Source organism: Quercus robur, chromosome 11 (genome assembly GCF_932294415.1).
Source record: "Quercus robur chromosome 11, dhQueRobu3.1, whole genome shotgun sequence".
NCBI lineage: Eukaryota > Viridiplantae > Streptophyta > Magnoliopsida > Fagales > Fagaceae > Quercus > Quercus robur.
In genome coordinates this window covers 39,696,766-39,720,595 of record NC_065544.1, presented here as the reverse complement: position 1 = coordinate 39,720,595, position 23,830 = coordinate 39,696,766, and the positions used below count along the sequence as shown (strand labels likewise).

Genomic DNA, 23,830 nt, shown 5'->3' with positions numbered 1-23,830 from the left:
AGTTATAACTTCCACTATACTTTGTCTGAGGACTTTAAGAATTTTAAATTTATCATGCAACAAAACTCGATTTGCAACCATCAAGTTTGGGTTTAGACTCAAAATTGAGTGTTGTACAGTGAAAGTAGATATCAATGGGTGTTATTTGATTGAGTCCCCTTTCAAACCCACGAATAGGGCAGGCCACAGCTGCCGCTGACACCGCGTCACCGCCTACCAGCTAGCTCATTTGACCCAGTTGAGAACATTTCCCAATTGTCTTTTTCAATTAAAACTCGAGATTATGTAGTTGATAGTTGATACTCAATTTTCACGTGGGTTAGTTGTAGTGAAAATTCCTAGGCGATTACTCGAATATGATGTGATATACCTTGTTGACAAAGAGACCAAAAATACAAACCAATCATTGTGGAAGGTGTTGCTCACAGCTCTCATGTAGCTTCTCTCTTAAACCGACATGAGTTCTATGGATTACGATGGTGATTCAGAATCACGGATGTATCTATTGGAAAATTGGAAATACCACTTAAATTAAAAGACTTTTGTTATTAGTGGTGGTTTTATGAACATTTTTTTTTAGGGGTTATTAAGAAACTTAAATCAAACAGAATCTAATATTAAAAAAAAAATTGAATCTTAATATCAACAAAAAGAGAAAATGCAAATGTATGAAGTTTTACAATTATCTTCTATAAGTTTTTATATTTTGAAATTGTGGGTACTTAACCTCAGGTTCGACCCATTTGTTGGAAGCTTTTGGTTTTGTAAGCTATTACATTGATACCATACATAATAACAATACTCATGCATGTAACAACCTTATGTATTTCCTAATTATTAAATTATATAAAGTTATATTACATTGATACCATACACACACATTCACACTAATCAATTCACACAAATAACATTATAACAAAAAGTAAAAATAACGTATACGATTAATATCAAACACACACTCACACACATAATATAAATTTATAAGAAATAGAGAACATTCATGTGAATGTTTCTCCTCTTGTTAACCATGACAGATTGCATATGCTAATTTAATAAGAATGGTTTGGATGGATTTCTCCAAAAAAAAAAAAAAAAATTTACTCTTAGAGTCATATTCAAGAGATATTCATATAGAGAAGAGAGATGGGATTGGATTCATGATAGAGAGGGAAAGTGATATGGACATAATTACTCTTAGTCTTTTGTTTTTGTTTTTTGTATTGTGTGTCTACTGTTAAATTGATAAGGACAAAATTACTTTGTTTCAAAATCTATTAATTTTTTTATGGTGTTTTGAAAGGAGAAAAATGCTAGAGTTACAATTTTTTTATTATTATTATTATAAATGGTTATTAGTAAGTGAAAAAGTAATGTAAATGGTGGGCTCATATGCAAACCAGTAAGAATTTGATACCTCAATAGTTGTAAAAATACTATAAAAAAGTTTGTAGTTGAGCATTACTCTTAAAATAATCAACAATATTATTTAAGGGGCCAAAGTGTAATTTTATTGAATGAAGTTGCTAAAATCAGTAACTATATATGATTATATACTAGTATTTTAAAAAAAAATTGGAGACAATGTTCATAAATACATTAGTCCATATCTGGGGTTCAAATCATGAAGTAAATGCTATAAATTAAAATAATATTGTATTTATTAAAAAAAATGAATATTAAAACAGATATTGTTCATGAGAGTTAAGATTGAGTGCGGCTGCCACGCACACTTGTTCTTTCCTGAACTGGAAACGTGTGATCGTTATCATTCCATCTTCACCCAAAGAGAGGAAAAGAAGAAGAAAGAGGTCCTGATTCTTTCTTTCTTTCTTTTTTTTTGGTAAATAAAGCGGTCCTGATTCATGAACATGGTCGAGTCAACTTATGCCCATTTGGAATTGGACCCCCCAATTGTCGTGTTTTACTAGTCAATGTCCCCTCTCTTTTGGACCTTTGAAAACTTCATTACGCGGATTCTGAATCTTTGTTTTCCTCTCTCTAAGTATTGTTAGAGTTCATGCACCCACATTCCTCACATGGCAGAAACAAAGACCAACATAGCTTGGATGGCATTATTTACAAACCTTAATAGGCCCAAATTTGTTTTAAAAATCATGTAATTAACTAATGCCAAGGACAACCTTTCATGTAACTACCTTATGATGTGTAATCAGTTTATAACCAAATATTGCAGCAAACCTTTGTCTTGGTAGATCTTTTGAAATGATACTATATTGCTTTGCCTTCAAAGATGGTCCATGTGGTTTTTTTTTTTTTTTTTAATAAACTCCACTGCAAATAACAATTATGACTTGCTTTCAGAAAGGGAGAAAAAAAAAATTATGAGTTGCAACCAAATTACATTAATTTTCTTCAATAAGTTCTTAAGAGCATTCTCATTAGGTGGCATTTGGCACACCAAACACCAAAAACAGCCCCTCATGAGTTGTGCTAAATGTCTCAAAATTATGAGACATGCTACAATATGCTTGAGAGCGTACGGATAGAAATGCTATAATTTTTTTGATTATTTTATTTACTTTTCTCTCTCCTCCCAACACATATCTCTCTCTGTCTGCAACACAACTCTCTCTCTCTCTCTCCTCTCTGGTCTCCATCTCTCCGTTGCTCCCTATTTCTTTCTCACTTTCATTTTTTTTTTTATCTCTCACTCTCTTCCTCTCTCTCTGCATTTCGATATTATCGTCTTTGCACCTCTCTCTCTCTCTCTCTCTCTTTCTTTTCCTGTCACGAAGAAGAAGGCGATTTCGATCTGAAGCAGAGCTCGCCGATTAAGCTCGCCAATCTGAACCTCTGCTCGCCAATCTGAAGCTCTGCTCGCCCAGGGGCAGTCGTCGATCTTTGCTCGTCGTCCTCTATAGCTCTTGTCGCTGATCTCGCCGCTAACAGTTGGTTGAGTTTGGTCATTGATTAATCTGTTGGGTTGGGGTTTTGTTGAAGATTTTGAGTTTTTTATTTATATTTTGTTGAGGTTTTTGGATTTGGAATTTGTTAGAGGATCTGGTGATTGTGGTTGTAGTGGTAGTTGTTGCTGTGGCGGTGGTTGTAGCGGTGGCTATTGGTTCTTAGGTGGTGGCGATTACCACAGGCTATGCATTTGTATATTTGCTGGGTTTTGGGTAAATATATTATTTTAATGTGTAGTAAATATTATTTTAATATATAGAGGATGTGGTTGAGCGAGAGGATGTGGTGGGTGGATGGTGGTGTGGCTGTTGATCTCATTGGAGAGGTGAGTGAGGCAGATGTAGTGGGTCTGGGTTTGGTTCTAGGTTGTGGAGGTAGTGGGTCTAGGTCTAATTTTTTTTTTTTTTTGGTTGCTGTTATTTGTGGTTGCGGCGGATCTAGCTAGTGGCTGGTGGCGACAATGGTGGATGGATGTGGTGGTTGTGTTATGGGTGGATGTGGATGTAGTGGGCAGATGTGAAGTGTTTTTTTTTTTTTTTTTTTTCCTCTGCTGTTGTTTGTGGTTATGGTAGATCTAGCTGGTGGCAATGATGGTGGGTGGATGTGGTGGTTGTGATATGGTGTGTGGATATGGTGGCCGGCGGCACTAGGTTGAGAAAGAGAGACACAGAGGAGACAAAGACACAGATAGATGAATAAAAAATAATATATAATGATAAAGAAAAAAATATTTAAGTGAATTGTTAAAAAAATAAAAGTTTTGATGTAAAGGATATTGTAAAGTGATGTGTTATAGGTTCTAAAATTGGTTTTTGAGATGATAAATGTTAAATTTTTTAGAATGTTTGATGGGAATGCTCTAAACGAAACCTGAAATTTGAGTCTTGTCAATTTGTCAAATCTCTCATCTTCAAATTTACTTGCCACCAAAAAAAAAAAAAAAAATTATAGAAGTGTATATGGAGACAAGTAACTCAGTGAAACTGCATTTTTCTTTCTTGATCAGCTGAAATACAACAAATTTCATCCAAAAAGGGAGGATAAAAAAGAATCAATAGAATATTAGTAGGAGGGGTAAAAATCAAATAAGTCGAAGGCACAACACAAGTGCCACAGCCAAAATTTCAACAGGACAAATGTCCTGTTGGCTCCTGTGGCAAAAATCTAAAGAAAAAAGAAAAGAGAGAGAGAAGTGAGTGAGTGAGTGAGTGAAGAAAGAGAGAATGGAGCATGTTATATACACAATCCTTGCTTTACTTTCGATAATCTGCTTGGAGGAAACTTTCATAATGAGTTCCGTTGATCACCTTTTTGAGATCATCCCAATTCTCAACCTGTTGAGAAAGAGAACCTTTGTGTATCTTCACCTGCCGACTCTTTAATTCCCTACGTGGAACCTTCAAGAAATCTTGAACGTCTGTTAACTTCTGCAAACATGTAAAAATATCAAACTTTAGAGGGTTTCTTCTACTCTTTTTTTTCATTTTCTTTTTTTTTTTTGGGGGGGGGGGGGGGTGGTTTGAGTTCAAACGTTAAACCTGATTTTAGAGTAATAAATAGAATTTCATAATGCATACACTGTCAGAAACAGTACAGGAAAAGCAGCTGTGTGTTCAATCAGTTGGACTTACAGTGCGGTTTTTTACTACATCTTCATAGTATAGGATGATGTGCCGAGTGCTATTGAAGTACTCCAAAGCTTTGGCAGTAGTCTCTTCTACTTGCTTCAGATTGGGTATCAGCAATGTTGCATTGATTGTGGGCTTGTATTTTGCAAGTATGTCTGCCTGAAGCCATTTCTCTTATAAGTAGAAGATTTTACATACGGATATACAATTAAAAAAAGAAAAAAATTGATGTTGAAAGCCTTGAGAGAGAGCAAGAGAGAGAGAGAGAGACCTCATGAGGGGAATGCACATGAGACTTGTGGGTCCCATTTAATAGCTTAGCATCTCGATCATACAAATTTGCCAGAACTGAAATCATCCTACGCAGTAGATTCCTTCGGAAGAGAAATATAATTGAAACCCCCCGAGTATTGAAGTACTCTACTATTTCTGTATGATGCTGCATGAGACCCTGAAACAATATAGTAGTATACATTAACTCTATGGTAAAACAGAATAGAATAACATTGCACAGAGTCTTGTGAACTTATGCAAAGAAATGCCTACCCAGGCCAAATGTTAGTCAGCAGAATGAAACTCAGCCAGTACAGCACACAAAAACACACATACATACATGTCAAAAGAAAAGCAATTACATTGGAACCTTACTCCAAAGCAATAGCTCTGAAAAAATACTGAGACCCTACAAGATCTGGAAGACTAACTGATTTCTTAGATTCTCTTTCACTAACACCAGTGAGAAGCTACTTTAATTGGGGTATAACTAAGATCTTGAATGTACACAAAATTGAGCTTGTTTTGTAATTATACTATAGCAAATGCCTTACACAACCAAATTTATTACATTATTGGAAAAAAAAATTACCTTCTGGGACAAAGGATTGTAGAATGCTAGTAAGTTACTATGTTAGTCAAATTGAGTCTAACTTCAAAGTTATAACGGGTGCTTTAACTCCACTTGTTGGATAAGGAATAATGGGTAGTGCTGTCCTATCCTCCCAATCCCCTTTCTCTTGTGTTAAGGATGTTTCAACTTTTACTCTGTTGAGCATCCACAGTAATGTTGCTAAAAAATATATAGCTTTTAGCAACTCAAATCACTACTTTATCTATTTTAATATCCCACTTTATACTACACCCAACATCAGAGGTTTTATTTTAACATTCATCACATTAAAATAATATAAATAACATAATAAAATAATATATCCAACACAATAAACAACAACCACAACCATCAACACATTAAAATACTATTTTTTTTCTTAACACCCCACATTAAAAAACCCTTTTTTTTTTTTTTTTGGTTGTTTTAAGTGTAAGCTACAGAGAGCTGCTATCTCTAGCAGCTCACTGTAGCTCAAACTCAATTTGTTTTGGGTATACTTCTTTGCTTCATAAACATTTTTAGGGAATAGGTTGCTAAATTGACTTTTTAGTCAACTTAGCAACCTTATTGGGGATGCTGCTAGTCACTATATGCCTGAAAGATCCACTTCCAAATTCTGATTTAAAAAAAAGCTTCATCAAGAGAAATAATACATTGAAGCACTTGCAATCCCACTTCTAGTTTTATTCATTGCTGACAATTGTCTCTTCACGGAATAGTGACACAATAAGATTAGAAGAATCTAAGTCTGCATCATTATTGACCAATTTAAATCCTTAATCCTTTATGGCAGATACTCCACTTGTTTGAATCTACTGTAGTGTTCCTTAGCAAAAGTGGTCCTCATGAGCTCTAAACCCACAAGACTGAAACCCAGACAGGCAAAGAGATATTAAAAAATTAGCTGTATTTTCCTTCTTTACTACACTATTCAGAAGCAACACCACTTGTCCCGCTTCATTTAGGCTCCATCTTTTCCAATAAATGAACTATATTCCAATTATTGAGCAATGATTTGATTGCTCCAAAAAGAACCTCAAAGAGGGGGGAAAACTATTTATAGCCAGAATACAAAATATTCCAACAAGAAATATTAGAGTATTTCTTGCTTTGTAATTACAAGTGGACCTTCTTCAAGAGCATGCTTCTAAAGTATTCAGCTAAAAATCTAACAGCTCAAAATTAGAATATTCAGCACAATGACCCAAAAAAAGGAGAAAATCCAGCTCAAAATCTTGCATCACAACTGAAACGCATCTTAGGGATCAAGGTGTGTGTGTGTGTGGGGGGGGGGGGGGGGGGGGGGGGAGGGCTGGTGGGTTGTTTAATATTATCAAGATAAAATGAAAATCAGTAAATTTAACACATCAGAAGGCTCTCTTTTTTAAATAACAGTCAAGGCAGGCTGATCCTCTTCAAGAATATCCTAATAGAGTTTTCAACATATGATTAATGGGATAAACTATAGAAGGCAGCTCAACTGGTCATGACCTCACACACAGCTGAAAATGCATCTTAAGGACAGAGATATTATGACGAGGTAGGGCGACCCTCTTCCTCCAGAAAGATCAACTAAGCAAAGGAGCTGGCAGCCAGTGTAAAATTTTTTGTTGAAGGAACAATGACTCAAGGTTTGAAGAAACAGGACGTTCATGGGTTAAAGTGGGTTTGAACTATAGAGATTTGAGTTGCTAGTTACCCTTATGAAATTTGAAGACAATTTTTCAATAAATGAACTTATTCTCTCTCTCTCTCTCTCTCTCTCTCTCTCTCTCTCTATACATATATATATAGGTAACTAGTTTATTATAAAAAAATGTCACCCAATACACTAGCTGTATACAGCGGACACACTAGGACAAGGAAGAAAGAAAAAATAAGCAAGAAAAGAGAAACAAAATCTATGAAACATTCAAGGAGGCCAAATAATAAAGGAACCCCTCAACTGAAATTTGCAACAAAGTCCACTCATACAAGGACTTCAGGAATAGATATTTCAGCTTAACCATGCTAAGCTCTTTACCCTAAAAGCACCATGCGTTACATTCGTGTGAAAATTTTATTCTCTTTCTTTTATAAGTTAGCTGGAGATCATATCACTTTCCATGACCACAATTAACTTTGGTGCAAACCAATTGTGAAAATTTACAATAAAACTATCTTCTTTAAATGACTAATGACATTACAATGTTTACAGAAATCTTCATAGCAGTTACAATATATTAAAGCACAATGGGGGATGAACCCATATTGTTGTGCTAATGAGCTAAAAGTAAAGCTAAGCCAATAACTTCCTATATCATGAGGGAGAAGAAAATTAGCATCTAAAAATGCATCTGATATATAGGAAGAGATGTATATATATGCATGCTATGGCTATCACCCAAAACATTAGTGCACTTCTAAATTGCAGAAAATATACATAAATAAGTATGCATGAGATGGCACTCACCTGATTAAGCATCCACTTTAAGCCAACCGCAGCTGTGCATTCATTCTTTGAAGCACTACTGAGCCAATCTAGATTATAGATTTTATCTAAAGTCTCAACGATTGTTGAAATATTACTCCTCCTAACTTTAACAGAGAAAATCTCCCCATTAGAGCTTACGTTAGTATGATTGTTTAACAATGTCTCAAACCATCCACTTCCGGATCTCTGCATTGACAAAATGGCGAAATATCTCACAGGATTACATGCACATTCAGCCCTAAATATGCACACACAAAAATTTCTATCAGTGAATTGCAATTAAAACCTTAATTCAATTTAAAGAAACAAATAATTACCTGCTATAAGTTTTAGGTTTAGGGTAGTGCACATAAGGAATCTCCCATGGTTCAATATTAGGTTCTGGACACGCCTTTTGGATCACTGGGATATTCAGAAATCCGGCCTTGCTGCGTGTGCTAATTTGCTTTACACAAATTGAGCATATATACACACCACATACCATTGCAAAGACCAAGACAATCATCCTCAACACCAACGGAGATTTTTTTGGTGCCTTTGTGATAAATACATCCTGTAATGTATGAACTAACTAATGTTAAAAAAGCATATACTCACTCACACACACACACACACACAATGATATGAGAATCTACTAAATTGGCTCCAAAAAAAGCCGAAATTCATAACCCCACCTGATTGAGCTACCCAGATGTTCAAAATAGGTTCATAACAAGAATACATGATATGGGTCTAAATAAATAATGCCTAGGATTGATAATTTAACATGATTGAGCTAGAACAAGACCCATTGATTCCGTACAAAGAAGAAAATTAATGCCATACTAAAAGCACAATTCGTTAAAGCAGACAAAAATTTATACAATAATATGACTCCATTTCCATTTTTTTTTATATCAATCTGAATATACTTTCAAAAAGGAAACCTCGGTTTGCTTCAGCTGCAACATATTGAAAAAAAAAAAAAAAAAAAAACATAGCAAAGAAAGCAAAATAAAAATGTTAGACTAAAAAATTATTCATTAAAAATGTTAGACCCAAAAATGTTCCTTCAACACATGAATCAGAAAATTCATTAAAAAATTATCAGAAAAAAAAAAAAAAAAAAGAGAATCTTATACCAAGAATCCTCTAATCACAAATTAACTAAAAACCAAACCCACTTGCAATTTACCACCCCGAAAAATAAAAAATAAAAAATAGAGACAAAAAAATAATGTTAAAAAGAAGAAAGAAATTTCACAGACCTTGGTGAAGGAACAGAGATCGTCAGCCATTGTTTTTGAAGATCAAAAAGGAAGCGGAAGAAAAGGCATTTGGGGCAGTTCTTTCTTAGTTTCTTTCTTACCCTTTTATTTTATTGTTTTTCTTTTAGCTTTTTTTCTCTCTCATAATTTTAAGCCATAAAAAAGAAAAAGGAAGAAGAGAGAGAAAGAGGAAGAAAAGGCCGTTTTGATGCTTTTTCTCGTGAAGAACAAAATGATTAGATGCTTCGACCGTTGCACACGCTCACCGGCTCTCTTCTGTTTATTTAACTTTGTGGTTTTTCTTGTTTTTTGTGTTTTGTGTTTTGCTTATGTTTGTGTTTTTGTTTCCTAAATTTTTTGGTTTTTTTGGTTCAGGGATTTTCACAAACAGATTTTGCGCAACTATAAGTTGTATTTGGTGTACGGCTACAACTCAAACTCAAAACACATGCGGTGGAATTTGGAAACTATTGAATGACTGAATGAATTGGATTTTGATCATATATTCACAACGATGTCGTTCTGAATTGGTTTAGTCCTGACTGGACAGCATGACTCCCACCCCCCACAAAAACGGCTTGGGCGTTGACAAATTATTTTGAAAAAGTTTTTTCTTTTTGTTATGATTTATTGTTAAAAAAATGCTATGTTTGTAACAATTTTGTACAAAATTATAGGTAATACTGATAAGTTTGTTATTACCAGGTAAAAAAAGTAATGTCAGATATTAGTAATAGATTCAGTTTAAAACTAATAATAATTTCAGTTTAAAACAAATAACAATCTAATTTTTGTGAAATTATTATAAAAATATTATATTTAATTATTTTGAACATAAAATGTGTTCCTATTGAAAGCTTCAAATATTGGAGAGCAATAAAAGGGCTTTTTTTTTTTTGGGGGTCAATAAAAGGGTTGTTAAGAAAAGATTTGATTAGTTAACAAACTTAACAAATTAAACGTTAATGTGTCATGACGGTTGCTGTGTTCTTGACTTGTGCTTTTACGTTTTTCTTATCTTTGCTTCACAAACAATTGTCCATTATTTGATTTGTCTAAAAGTCAATTTTTGAATGCTGTAGCCAAAGATGAAGGCTATAATTTCTTTTCTTTTCATTTTTTTAAGGAGGGAGGGTGTGAGAGAGCGATGATTTCGTCCAGAAAATAATATAATATTAAAAAAGAAAAGAAAGATTGTGAGTTTTTTTGGGGAAGAAAAAGACTGGGGATAGCGTAATTACATCCTTGATATGGGCATAAATAAATATATATCCTAATGTTTCTTTGTTTACTTTATTAAAGGGATATATATATATATATATATATATTTTTTTTTTTTTTCTAAAAAAAGAGGGGCACAACCGTGTTCATTACTTTATTTAAAATTTTGAATTGTATAGCCGGATTCTTCCCTTGGGTCTGGGGCCTAGGCCAAGGCCCAACTTTTCGACCTTACCGGAAATCCTTTTGTCGTTTTGGGAATACTAATTGCAATTATTATTATTTTTTTTTAAATTGTAAATTTTATTATGAAATAGTTGCCAAGTGGACTTGAATTACAGCATAAAACTAAAAATGAGGTAAAACATCTTTCTTTAACAGAAGTGAGTGTGATATGTATTGCATGCCGAGCAAGACTATGAATTACAAAGTTGTCTTCACAACTTACATGAGAAAAATTAATTTACAAAAACTTTAACATATTGTATCAGAGGTTCAAAACAACACTTAAAAAAAAAAAGGGTGTACAAAAGAAGCCAGTGAGGGAGCTTGATTTCTAAGTGAATATACAACAAAGCTTGAGTCATCTCCAAGAATGGCTGAATTGAAAGTATATTTAGTAATATATAGTATAAATAATATAGGAAAATGCTAAAATTATAAACTTTTTTATAAAATATTTTACAAATTGTTAATGTGGTGAGCGTTATATAATATGTAAGTGTTTTCACTCCGTTTAAGATATTAACAAAATATTTAAACAATTCATAAAATGCAGAAATGAAATTAAAAAAAATTAGATACACATAGAATATTACAAATTAAAATGAAACTCTTACCACCCATTTTGCACATGCTATGAGTGAGCTCCTAAGCCATTCTTGGGGGCAAATTTTAATTCATGGTATTCAACTTTCAAGTTTTCAATGGGTTCCAGGTTGAATAAGAAATCTAAGGTTCAATCCCCGCTATAGGTTGAAACTCTCTTAAAAAAAAAAATATTCAAGTTTTCAACTCATTCTTTTTCTCCATCATTGATCATATTTTCCAACTTCCAATGCATTTTTCGTTGATTTGTTCAATATATCCTAATTCTAAATTAATGTGATTTATACAAATGCACAACATTTACAAATTAATTGTAGAACACATATTTTCAAATTTTTTTTTTTTATGTGATAAGTGAGATTTTTTTTAATAAAAAAATGTAGGTAAATCTAACATACGTTATGGTACATACTACATACGTATATACCATAAATTTTCCCATAAATAAATTTTCCTGAATAAAATTAAACTTTGTATATACCAAATTTTGATAATAGTTTTGTGGATCAAGTGCAAAAGAATGCATTTTCTCTATTCATCTGAACTCTAAACGTTTGTTCCAAATACTGTAATTATTAAATTAAAATTGTTCCAATTGCATTAGTTTGTTATAGAATTTCATAGGACATATAAAAATATTTTCTTTTATTATTAAAATTTTCACATTATGTCACGTTTATGTCTCACTTTTCAAAAAAAAAAAAAAACTTATTAATATGTTACAATATTTGAAATGTAAAATAATTAGGTTAAAAGACTAAAAAATCTCAGCTTGTAGTGGTTGTGTTTTTATTTGTATTTTTGTGAGAAGAAGCTAGTTGTTGGATGTTAAGAGGCTTAAGACTAGATTCTCCACCCAAAAAAAAAAAAAAGAAAGAGAGATTTATGATGTGTTTGGATACCGCTTATTGTTAAAAACTGAAAATTTATTGCTAAAAATATTGTAGCAAAATAATTTTTAAAAGTGTAAATAATGCCATGGAACCCAATTTTAAAGCTAAATTTATATTTTTCTGTACCTGCAGGTCCCGTGAACAGTGCACAAGACCCAACCAAAAAATGCAGACCCCCACACAAACACAAACGCGTTGCTATCCAAACTAACACTTAAGACTACGAATATTTTCATCTCAAACATGGTACAAATTAATGAAATCAAATCCACTTGTTTTAGACAGTTTATTAGAAACTGCTTTTCATTTCTATGTTTGCGTTTGATATGTCATTGCTGGTTTAAATTCCATCGCAGCCCAACTTCAGATTAATCATCAATTACATCGTACAGAAATTGTTGACAAATCACATCGATCGAGAGACGGAGATGTTGAAGAAATTATGATAATACTTCACATGTTTCAGTCTGTTAGGTATGATGCAATCGGAGAAAACAAAGCAAGGTGGTTGCATTAGTGAGCACAAAACAAGTTAAAAAAAAAACACTAAAGTACCTGATTCAACGCTGATTACAAGTAAGCAATGCAGTCCTGGTTTTACAATTTTGTTTTTTTGGAAAAGAAGTAATAAGTAGCACAGGAAAGACATGTATTGTTTTTTTTTTTTTTTTTGGTAAGAAGGGAGACTTGCATTAAACTAAAAAGGATCAGTACATAGCCTGCTTGAAAACAGACCCTGGCTATCAGCCTCAAAAATTTTCATGATGTCCACAGGCGGACAGGAATACAAGGTGAAATCTGAGACTAGTAAGCAGCCTAATCTAGCAAGTTGATCAGCACACATGTTGGCCTCGCGGAAGACATGTTTGATTCGAAATTGGGGAAGCCGGTTGACCAACTGCCTACAGTCTTCAAACAGACCACAAACGATGGCATTTGAATAGCTTGGATTAATGAGAGCGTCAACTAGAGCTTTTGCATCCACTTCTATAACAAGGGCAGTCACATTCATCTGTTGGCACAGCAAAAGGCCATCTCGAAGAGCCCATAGCTCCACAAGGAAGCTGTTAGCCTTCCCAATTTTTCTCGCAAATCCTACAACCCATCTGCCAGCTTCATCCCTTATCAGACCTCCTCCACCAGCTAAACCCAGCAACGAATTCAAGGCTCCATCAGTATTAATCTTCATCCAGCCTACCTCCGGCTTTTCCCACCTGATTTTTCTGATGCTTTTGCCGCTGGTACTCCTAGCTTGATCAGCACACAGGAAGAATTCTGAGGCTTGCGCTACAATGTCTCGTGCTAGATTCGGGTTGCTGCTACTACGCTTAAACACATGGTTGTTCCTTTGTCTCCAAATCCCCCAGACAGCAAACAGAAAAACTACATTCCATGGTAGGCTCGTGGGATTATGGTTTTGCATCCATTTGCCATTGGTATTGAGCCAATCCCTTAAGTTTTGAGTGAAAAAGGCACTGTTAGAAGCTTGGACTCCCAACTGATGCCAGACAGCTTTAACCATATTGCAATCTCGCAGGGCATGAGTGATTGTTTCCACCTCTAATTAGCATAAAGGGCAAGTAGTATCTAACATCATATCCCTTCCAGCTAGACAATTTTTAACTCCAATGCTTTCATGCATGCATTTCCAAACAAAAGTTTGGATCCTTGGGAGAGTATGGGCTTTCCAAATCCAGCTTCCAGAGAAGGAGGGGGCTTCCAGGGAGTTTGTGGTGAGCAAATAAGCACTTCTCATCTCAAAACCACCTTTTGGAGAGAATTTCCAAACCAGTTTATCACCTCCCCTCGCCATGATAGGAATAGGAGTGCCTTGAATTTCTGCTTTAATATTCTGGGGCAGCTCAAATGGAATCAAGGACCAATCCCAACAACCATAGGGAGTGATGACATCCCTTACTTTGAGATCAAGACTCAATTGAGGCAACAGACCCTGAATGAGATTCCTAATGGGACCAAGATTTGTCCAGGCATCTGTCTAGAAATTTAAAATACTATCCCGACCCGGATTCCACTTAATCCCCTTTATAAAGGTATCCTCACCTCTTCTAATACCTTTCCAAGTGGGGGAAGCTGGCAGCCTTGCTTCTCGGTTAGAATTAATTCTCCGTTGAGTGCAATACTTCTTCTTAAGAACTCTCACCCACAGAGCGTCAGGTTCCGTGTTAAGCCTCCAATTAAGTTTGGCTAACAAGGCTATGTTTCTACCTTTAGCAGTTTGGAGTCCCAACCCTCCAAGGTCTTTTGGCTTAGTAACCTTCTCCCAATTAACCCAATGCATTTTCCTTTCAGTTTCAGTCGGACCCCCATAAGAAGTTTCTGTTAACTCTATCAATACCCTCAAGTATTTTGTTCGGGAGGTAAACATTTTGCATGGTGTAGGCTGGTATGGTGGAGGAAGCAGCTTGGATCAAGACTGTTCGTCCAGCCATTGAGAGAAGATTACTTTTCCACCCTGCAAGCTTTAGCTTCACTCTATCAAGGACAAAATCAAAATCATGCCTACGGCTCCTAGAGTGCTTCAAAGGAAATCCTAGATATTTTCCAAGGTTGGGGGTGGTTTGGAACTCGAGGGTGTCTGCTAGGAAAACCCTTTGGTCAGGATCTACATTTGGAGAAAAATAAATCCAAGACTTAGCTTCACTAACAACCTGTCCAGATCTGGTACAAAACTCCTGGAGGACCCCTTTGATTGTATTACAATTCTCAAGGTTGGCATGAGCAAAAAGGACCAAATCATCGGCAAAGAAAAGGTGGGAGAAGGCAGGCCCGCTCTTTGAAGTTTTAACCTTTGCCCACAGCTTCTTACTGCATTTTTCTTCAATAAGTTGCCCAAGGAACTCCATGCATAGAATGAAGAGATACGGAGATAGCGGGTCTCCTTGTCTAATGCCCCTAGAAGGCCAGAAGGGGTCCATGCAACCACCATTGAAAAGTAAGGAGGTAGACACTGAAGAGATGCAGCTCATGATGAGCTCAATAAGATTTTCTGGAAAATTAAACCGTATAAGCATCTCTCTGATAAAACCCCATTCAAGTTTGTCATAAGCCTTCTCTAGATCTATTTTTATTGCCATATATCCATTCCTCCCTTTAGCTCTCCCCATAGAATGGATAAGTTCTTGAACCAAGATGGTGTTGTCCACACCCCTTCTTCCTGGGACAAAAGCCACTTGAAGCGGAGAGATCAAGCTATCCAAGTGCGGTCTTATCCTAGCAATAATGACTTTTGTAATAATCTTATAAACTGAGTTGCATAAACTTATTGGTTTATAATTACCAATAGTCTCGGGCCCTTGGATTTTCGGAATAAGAACTATAAGGGTATGGTTTAGATATTTAGGGACCTTCCTATCCCTAAACACCTTCATCACTTCCTCCTTCACCGAGTCTCCTACTACAAGCCAAAATCTTTGAAAGAACCCAGCATGCAAACCATCCGAACCTGGGGCTTTGTAAGCTTTCATAGACCAAAGAGCCTCTTTTATCTCCGCAGGAGACACCATTTCAGCAAGATTACATTTATCCTCCTCATAAAGCTGAATTTGCCAACTTGAAATTTTCTTGGTACCCCAATCAACTTTGGAATGAGAAGTTGTGTATAGGGAAATAAACCTAGTTCTAAAATACTCCATAACATCCCTCTCCTCTGTGAGCCAATCCCCTGCACTATTTTTTACCGAAGCAATGTGATTCCGCTTTCTCCTGGCTAGAGCAGATATATGGTAAAAGGAGGTGTTGCGGTCTCCTTGAATCATCCAATTAATTCTGGATTTCAAAGCCCATAAATCTCGTTCCTGATCCAGAAGTGTCTCCAATTCTAGATAGAGAGATTTCTCTAGCTCGATAAGAGGAGCACTCGACCTATTTGATAAAGCTCGTTGAGCCCCATAGAGTCTTGCAAGGACTCTTTTTCTCTTAGCATGAATGTTCCCGTAGCTATTTTTATTCCACAGGGCAGCATCTTTGGTGAAAGTATCAATGGAATCAACCAGACTTCTATTGTGGCTCCAAGCCTTAGAAACTACCTTCGGAAAGGACAAATCAGATAACCAAAAACTCTAGAAGCGGAAGGGTCGACTAAGTCTGATAGCTTGGGTTGGAAAGGCTTCCATGAGGACTGGACAATGATCAGAATGACACCTGGGCAAATGGGAAACCTTGGCATCCGGATACAAGACACACCAGCTGGGATTCATGAAGAACCGATCAATCCTTTCAAGAATAAGGTTATCTATGTCTCTTTTGTTTGTCCAGGTATATCGAGGACCTGAAAACCCCATATCAATCATATTACACCTATCCAAACACTCTTTAAATAAAAGGGAGCGATTAAGACTCACACCTCTCCCCCCAAATTTATCCCCTTCTATCAGAGGTTCATTAAAGTCCCCTGTCATGATCCAGGGCTTATTGTGTAGCTCAGCCACTTTAGCCAAATTATTCCATAAGACCTGCCTCTCCTCACTTCTAGGACTAGCATAAATTGCTGAAAATAACCAAGCAGAGTTAGTAGAACGTACCTTAACCTCCACATGAATTTCCTGTTCCGTGTTGGCAAGAGCTTAAACCTCCACTTTATCAGAATTCCATAATAACCAGAGACCACCCGCGTAGCCGATAGTGTCCGTGTGTATGGCCCCATCAAAGGGGAGTCTGTCAATGATCTCCCTAGCTCTTTCACCTTCTAATTTAGTTTTCATGACCACAAAAATGGCTAGATCATGACTGCGAGCGAGTTCCCGAACATGGTTCTGAAAATTGGGCTTCAAAGCGCCCCTGCTGTTCCAAATGATAATATTCATGATAAATAGATGATTCGGAATGAGATAGACATCAGCAGGAGGGAGTAGCTCCGCTCCCATCCTCAGCTTCCATCCTATCATCTCCATCAACCCCTTCAATTGGCCGAACCCATGACTGAGAGACAGTCCCCTCCTTACCTCCCAAGCTAGAGCGTGTAGATTGAGCATCACAGTTAACTTGGATACAAGAATCAACTTGATGAAGAGACAAATCCCCATGGCTGGGTCCATATTGCATAGAGTCGGGATCATGGTGAGTAGTGGAACCACCAACCACCTCTGCGCTCTTTTCTCCTTTGGTGACAGGCCCTTCACTAGAAATCTCCACCTTATGATCTCCGGCATCTCTAACCCCTCTCCCTTCAGATTGTTGACCCACCTCAGCTTCAGTATTGGCCGTGAACTTGAAAGGAGCTCCAAAGAGTAGCTCAGGTCCATTATTGAGAATGGAAGCAAGTTGGAGAGGAGATGTACCTGGATGGGAGTCAACGACGCTCTTTGTATTGGGTGAGCTTAATCTTCCCCGAGTAATGTCTTTCTTACCCCTGACAGAATCTCTCAATTTCAACCTCTGGGCTTGGGAAGCACCAAACGAGGATTTCATGGCATTTGGTTTATTCTGAGGCCCATTAGGAGTCTATTGGCCCAACATGGGATGAAGCATGGTCACTTTTGGCCCAGCCGAGTTTATAGATGATCCAGAGTTTTATTTGGTCACGTGACTGGGACCCTCAAAGGAGTGGGAGCGTGTCGGCCTCCAGCCAGTACCTGTGATCACTTCGAGATTGGTCCCTTTATTTGTCGCCTTGTACCCATTTCTTTTCCTGGACACTACCATCCAAGGTCCATACAACCCCTCCTCTTCTGTGCCACTATCTTTTGTCTCTTTGCTAGAGGTGTCAGTACTATTAGAATCATGCATCCTACGTGAGTTCTTCACCTGTCCTTCTTCCGTCGAGTCTGGCGGCACTAGAACCTCCTTATCTTTCCTAATAATGAACGGACAATCATCCTTCTGATGTCCAACGCGTCCACAGGAGAAGCATAAGCTATGGATACCCTCATACATGACTGGTTGATTAAAGCGTCCGATGACAACGGTGTTTGTCAGTGGCTTACTCGTATCAACTTGGACACACAACCTCGCATACTTACCCCGAGCTTCCATGGCTGTATGAGTGTCAATCCTCAACACCTTTCCAATCGCCTCACCAATCTGCCTAAGCACATCCCTTTCATACAACTCAATGGGCAACTCATTCAACCTCACCCAGACCGCAACCGAATCTACGTTTGCTGTGGAGGGTTTGAAAAATGGCTCCCAAGGTCTCAACGACAGGAAATGGTCACCTATGAACCAAGGACCCCACTATAGAACAAAATCCAAGTCTTCCTTAGCATAGAAACGAATCAAGAAGAACCCATACCCAAGGTCAACACAATCCATTCTACTTGAAGGTTTCCACAGCTGGTTGAGTTTTGTTTGGATGTAGCTGAAACCTGTTGTTCTGCCCACAAGCTTGACGATAATGGCTTTGGACCATGGCCCCCTAATCTTGATTTTTGTTTCCCGAGTTAGCTTGATTGGGACTTTTCCATCTCGAGCTTCCTCTTCCGTCACATCATCATCCGATTCAAAATCAGCTTCCATGGAGTCCGAAAAATCGAAGGCTTAAGCAAAAGCCCCCGGTATCTCACCCACAAGCTTGTCTTTAAAGGAGGCTCTAGCTGCATTCCAAGAGCTCTAGTTGCCTTGTGATGAAGTGTCTTCACCTGGACCATCACTAAAGTTAGCATGGCGACCATCTTTTACTTTTTTGTTGCTGCGTGATAACTCTGCTTCTTCTTCTCTAGAAAGACATGTATTGTTACGAGTAATACATAGGTATTCTTAGAACATAGAGAATGTCGCTCTTTCTTTTTATATTCATAGTGGAGTTTACCAATTAAATTTATGATAGGATCTACCATGAATGTGAGAGAAAGTAACACCATTTATCCATACTTCGAGAGTACCTAAGAATTTTTGCAACGTTACTTGTTAGGTTATGACAATTTTGAAAACATCACTACCCTGTACTCAGTGGTGGGTCTAGAAATTTTTTTCAGGGTGGTCATTAAGAAACTTAAATTATACAATATTTAATAAAAAAGATAATTATATCTCATTCTCAATACTGCAAGGTATATCTCTTTCAAAATTTTAGTCGAATGAAATTTTTCTTGGATTTTTCTTTTTATTTGTAAAGGCCCAATATATTGTTAAAAGAACCAAAATTTGACTACAAACTTAGTTGTAGCCTAAGACTACAATTTTCACTAAACAAATTAACATGACTACATATTTTGAAAATCTAACCATTAAATTGTATGTTTTTTATGTTTATGAAACACATGTCAAGTTTCATGTTAATCGAATGTTATTTACTATTTGATCTATAAACTTATTTTTTGTGTATAATTTTAGATTACAAAAACTCAAAAATTAAACATTTGATTGATGACAAAAGCTATTTATTTTTAACATTCTTGAAGTTTTGCAAATATGGAGGATATAAGAAAAAAAATGTAATCTAATTGTGGAATTGTTAAAATTCACATATAATAAAAAAATATTGAGTGGAGTTATAACCTTAATTTACAACCAGGTTTGTTGCTAAATTTTGTCCAAAGTTTAATTATATTGGACCTAAAAAAATTTAAGGTGGTCACATTTTTTTAAGATAAAAAAATCATAAAATTTTTAAATTTTATATATAATAATATATATATATATATATATATGTATATATATTTTCAGGCCAGATGGTCATAGGACCACCCTGACTCTAACTTGGACCCGCCAATGCCTGTACTTCGCAAAAACCAAGAAAACCAAGATTACCATGCATGCTTTCTTTGCCAACCAATGCAATAATGCGACCCCAAATGCTCAAATTTGATAAGAACATTATACCAAACACGACCATGGTACCTCATGGACTAGTACTTCTCATAAATATTGACAGAAACTACAGCTAGCATCTCCATCAGAGCCTTAATTAACGACCAATTTATCACACGTGGTAGCCATGAACATGTTGAAGTAAAACACATGCATGGTCCTTATTACTCTTTCCTTTAATTTCAAAACATCCACCCTGGACCACCCACCCTCATTATCTTAATCAATAAGTCGTGACTCATATATATATATATATGACTCCAAGTAAGCAATCCTTGCATCTCTTGTTCCACCCGACTTGTCAAATTCGGATCCACTGCCAGATTTATTCTCGGGTCATTTTCAATTCCACAGCTAATCGGGCACATAAACTTATACATTACACCAGCTAATAATATCGTGTTTGTGCATGACTACAATTAAGAATAACTACACAATATTAATACGTTTCTAACTAATAAGCAATAGACAATATATATTTATAGCTTATAGTATTAATTGCATTTGCATAGAACTAGAAGTAGAGCAAAATTTTAATTTAATCTTTTTATATTTATATGTTTAGATCATTGTTTTAGAAATCAAATAGAATCGGACCCGCTGACTCGACAGGTTCAATCAAGAACCAGGCCCTAAATCGGTCTGGTAATAATGGGAAAACCAGCAAAAACCAAGTTAATAACGGGTCCTTTTCTGATTCTTTGATCGTTTTCGCTTTTAAAATCATGATTTGGATGTATAAATTCACGTATAAAAGCACTTGACACAAAATTATAGTGTAATTCGAAGGGCGTTTGGTACAAAATTAAAATGCATTTAAAATTTAAATATACTTGGCATCAAATTAGAGCAATTAAGACACTTACTACGAAATTGAAGTACAACTTGAATATGTTTTAAATCTTGATTGAGCTTCCACTTTAATAGATAATACATAGATTAAGTTTCTCGCCTACGAAGTAGTGGTTTATTAAAATTAAGGTAAATAACAAAATACTACCTCTATTTAAGGCAATTATCAATGAAACTCAAAATTTTCAAATGTTAGGCTTTATCTCTCTATATTTTTAACTATATTGCAATGCTAAGTTGTCGATTCAAATTGACAGAAAATGCAAGAAATTTATTATTATTATTATTATTATATAACCAATTAACTCAATCATAAAGAGGGGGAAAAGTAGAACTATTCGTATATAATATATTAAAGTGGAAGCTCAATTAAGAATCTAAACCAAATTTTAATTCAACTCCAATTTTGTGTTAAGTGTCATTCAAATTGCCTTATAATTTGATACCAAGTGTTTTCACATTTTAATTTACATGCAAATTCCTGTATATATGCTTGAAAAATATAAAAAGACTCGATTTAAATTTATTAGTCTTTAACATAATACTATGGGCCGGCAATTCTGGTGACAAAGAGCCGAGCTTTGATGCTGGGTTGGGTTGAAATGCAAGTAAAACGAATTGGACCCCATTCATGGAATCAAGGCCCAACATTACATATTCATTGACACATTCATTGCTAACCTCTTTAAGCTTGTTATTTTCGAAGAAGGGATGATATCATGTATGAGTGGATGACTTCACTAGTGCTTGAACAGTTAAACTCCATTGCAAAATTGCAAGGTTAGAAATAATAAAAGTCCTGGTGAGTGAGAATTGAGGGAATGCCATGCCTTGGCCCAACCCTTAAAACATGTAGCTGTTCATTTTTCCCCCCTGGCCCAACTCAAACTGGAGTAGGCCTAGCTTGAGAGATTGTGAGCTATCAAAATTGCCTCTTTAGAATGCAGCCTTTCAAAACAGTCTATTTTTTTTTTTTTTTTTTTTTTTTTTTTTTTTTTTGATGAGTCAAAACAGTCTATTAATTAATACTAGTTGTTTCCATGAAATTATGCATATTTATTTTAGCAATTATAGAAATTTGTGCAATAGTAATGGTTTAATCCAGTTTATGCAAAGCGTGTGACATGACTTTGGGTTAAAACATCATTTTTTTTCTCCTTATGTGTGTGTTTGTATCCAAAAAACAGAAAAATAAAGACGTGCGTAATTACAATATTTTATAAATAGTATTTCTATTTTATTTTTAAATTTATTACAACTGTTCAAATTTTTTATTTAAAATGTTCTCTTGCAAAGTGTATATATATTATTAATGGCACATGCTATTTTTAAGCATCTCATGCATTTATGCAAAGTCTTTTTTTTTGCTAAACTAAACTCATAATATGTTGAGTGGCACATGCTCCAAACTCCAACTTAATGTAACATCTCGTATTAAAAAACGAAAAGAAGAAAATAAATATTCAGCAGAATAAGAAAAACGAACCAAAATTTTCTTAGAGTTCAGTTTTCAATAGTTTTCACAAGTTTTATTTAGTCTTAAAACAAATTGATGCAGTTGAGAAAACAATATATTTTTTTTAGAAACTAAATTATTTGGACAAGAAAGTGAAAAGAAAAAGGGAATATTACCCTAATGTACTCATTCTTATCCTAAACGTCAACAATAGTTTTATATTCATAATTCATCTACCACATGAAGATTCACGATCTACCACATTTCACCTGCCATTCCACCCGTGACTTCTAGCTCCACATACTCTTTATTTAATTTCAATGCCTTATCCTTCCCCCAAAAAAAAAATCAGAACCCAATTTTATCACTCTCTTATTGCAATGGCTTCAAGCACCAACAGCAATGAGATCATCCATGATTTCCCACCATTCTTCAAAGCATTCAAAGATGGCCACATAGAAAGGTACATGACCCATGACCATTTCCCAGCTGGGCTCGACCCAAACACCGGTATCCAATCCAAAGACGTGGTCATCTCACCCGAAACCGGTTTATCAGCCCGAATCTACACCCCCAAAATCAACGGCCCAGATCAAAAGTTACCACTTCTCGTCCACTACCATGGTGGAGGCTTCTGTGCTGGATCACCGTACGAAACTGTCCTTCACAAATTCATCATATCTTTGATTTCCCAAGCCAATGTTGTTGTTATCACCGTTGATTATAGGCTAGCCCCAGAGCACCCACTACCGATTGCATATGATGATTCGTGGGCCGCGTTGCAGTGGATTGCTACTCACTCTAATCACCAAGGACCCGAACCGTGGTTAAACGAGTATGTGGATTTCGGGCGGGTTTTCTTGGCGGGTGAGAGTGCTGGAGCTAATATAACACACTACGTGGCAGTCCGAGCTGGCGCTACTGGATTGGCTGGGTTGAAGATTGTTGGGTTAATTATAATTCACCCTTTCTTTGGGGACAAAGAGCGTGATGAGATGTACAAGTTTTTGTGTCCTACAAGTTCCGGGTGTGATGATGACCCGAAATTGAACCCGGCGGTGGATCCGGATTTGTCTAGCTTGGGGTGTTCTAAGGTTCTTGTGTGCGTGGCAGAGAAGGATTGGTTGAAAGATAGAGGGGTGACTTACTGTGAGATTTTGGGCAAGAGTGGGTGGGGTGGTAGCGTGGAATTGTTGGAGAGTAAAGGGGAGGACCACTGCTTTCATTTGTTCAATGCTGATGGTGAAAACTTTAGGCCCCTGATGAAAAAGTTTGTTGACTTCATTTTAAGGGATTAAAGTGTTTATGTTATGATAAATTGCAATCGTAGTTCCTTTTTTTTTTTATATAATTCAATAATTACAAATGAAGAGGAAAAATTTAAATTTTATATGTTTTTGTTGAAAACACAAAGATGTGTTTCTTGAATTATAAGGCTTGGTAAAAAAAAAAAAAAAAAAAAAAAAAAAAAAAAAAAAAAACAAACAAACAAACAAAGGTATGCTTCTATCTAGAGCTGGTAAAGAAATTCTCATAAATGCGGTGGTTCAGTCTATTCTCACTTATACGATGAGTATATTTCAAATCCCAATGAAATTATGTGATGAACTAGATGCTTTTTGTGTGAAGTTTTGGTGGGGACAAGTTG

At 35.9% G+C, this 23,830-nt stretch overlaps 2 protein-coding genes across 2 annotated transcripts; one reads left to right on the top strand and one right to left on the bottom strand.

Annotated features, from left to right (window-relative positions):
* Positions 1-3,902: 3,902 nt before the first annotated feature.
* Positions 3,903-9,646, bottom strand: LOC126706267 (uncharacterized). The gene is made up of 6 exons (XM_050405661.1): positions 9,166-9,646; positions 8,236-8,471; positions 7,898-8,156; positions 4,828-5,007; positions 4,560-4,715; positions 3,903-4,355 (listed from the first exon to the last, which is right to left on the bottom strand). Exons 1-6 carry the CDS (start codon positions 9,193-9,195, stop codon positions 4,182-4,184), a joined length of 1,035 nt encoding a protein of 344 aa, XP_050261618.1. The 5' UTR covers positions 9,196-9,646; the 3' UTR covers positions 3,903-4,181.
* Positions 9,647-22,460: 12,814 nt separating this feature from the next.
* On the top strand, positions 22,461-23,511 carry LOC126706173 (probable carboxylesterase 1). Its single transcript, XM_050405488.1, has one exon. It carries the CDS (start codon positions 22,503-22,505, stop codon positions 23,478-23,480), a length of 978 nt encoding a protein of 325 aa, XP_050261445.1. The 5' UTR covers positions 22,461-22,502; the 3' UTR covers positions 23,481-23,511.
* The last annotated feature ends 319 nt before the right edge of the window (positions 23,512-23,830 follow it).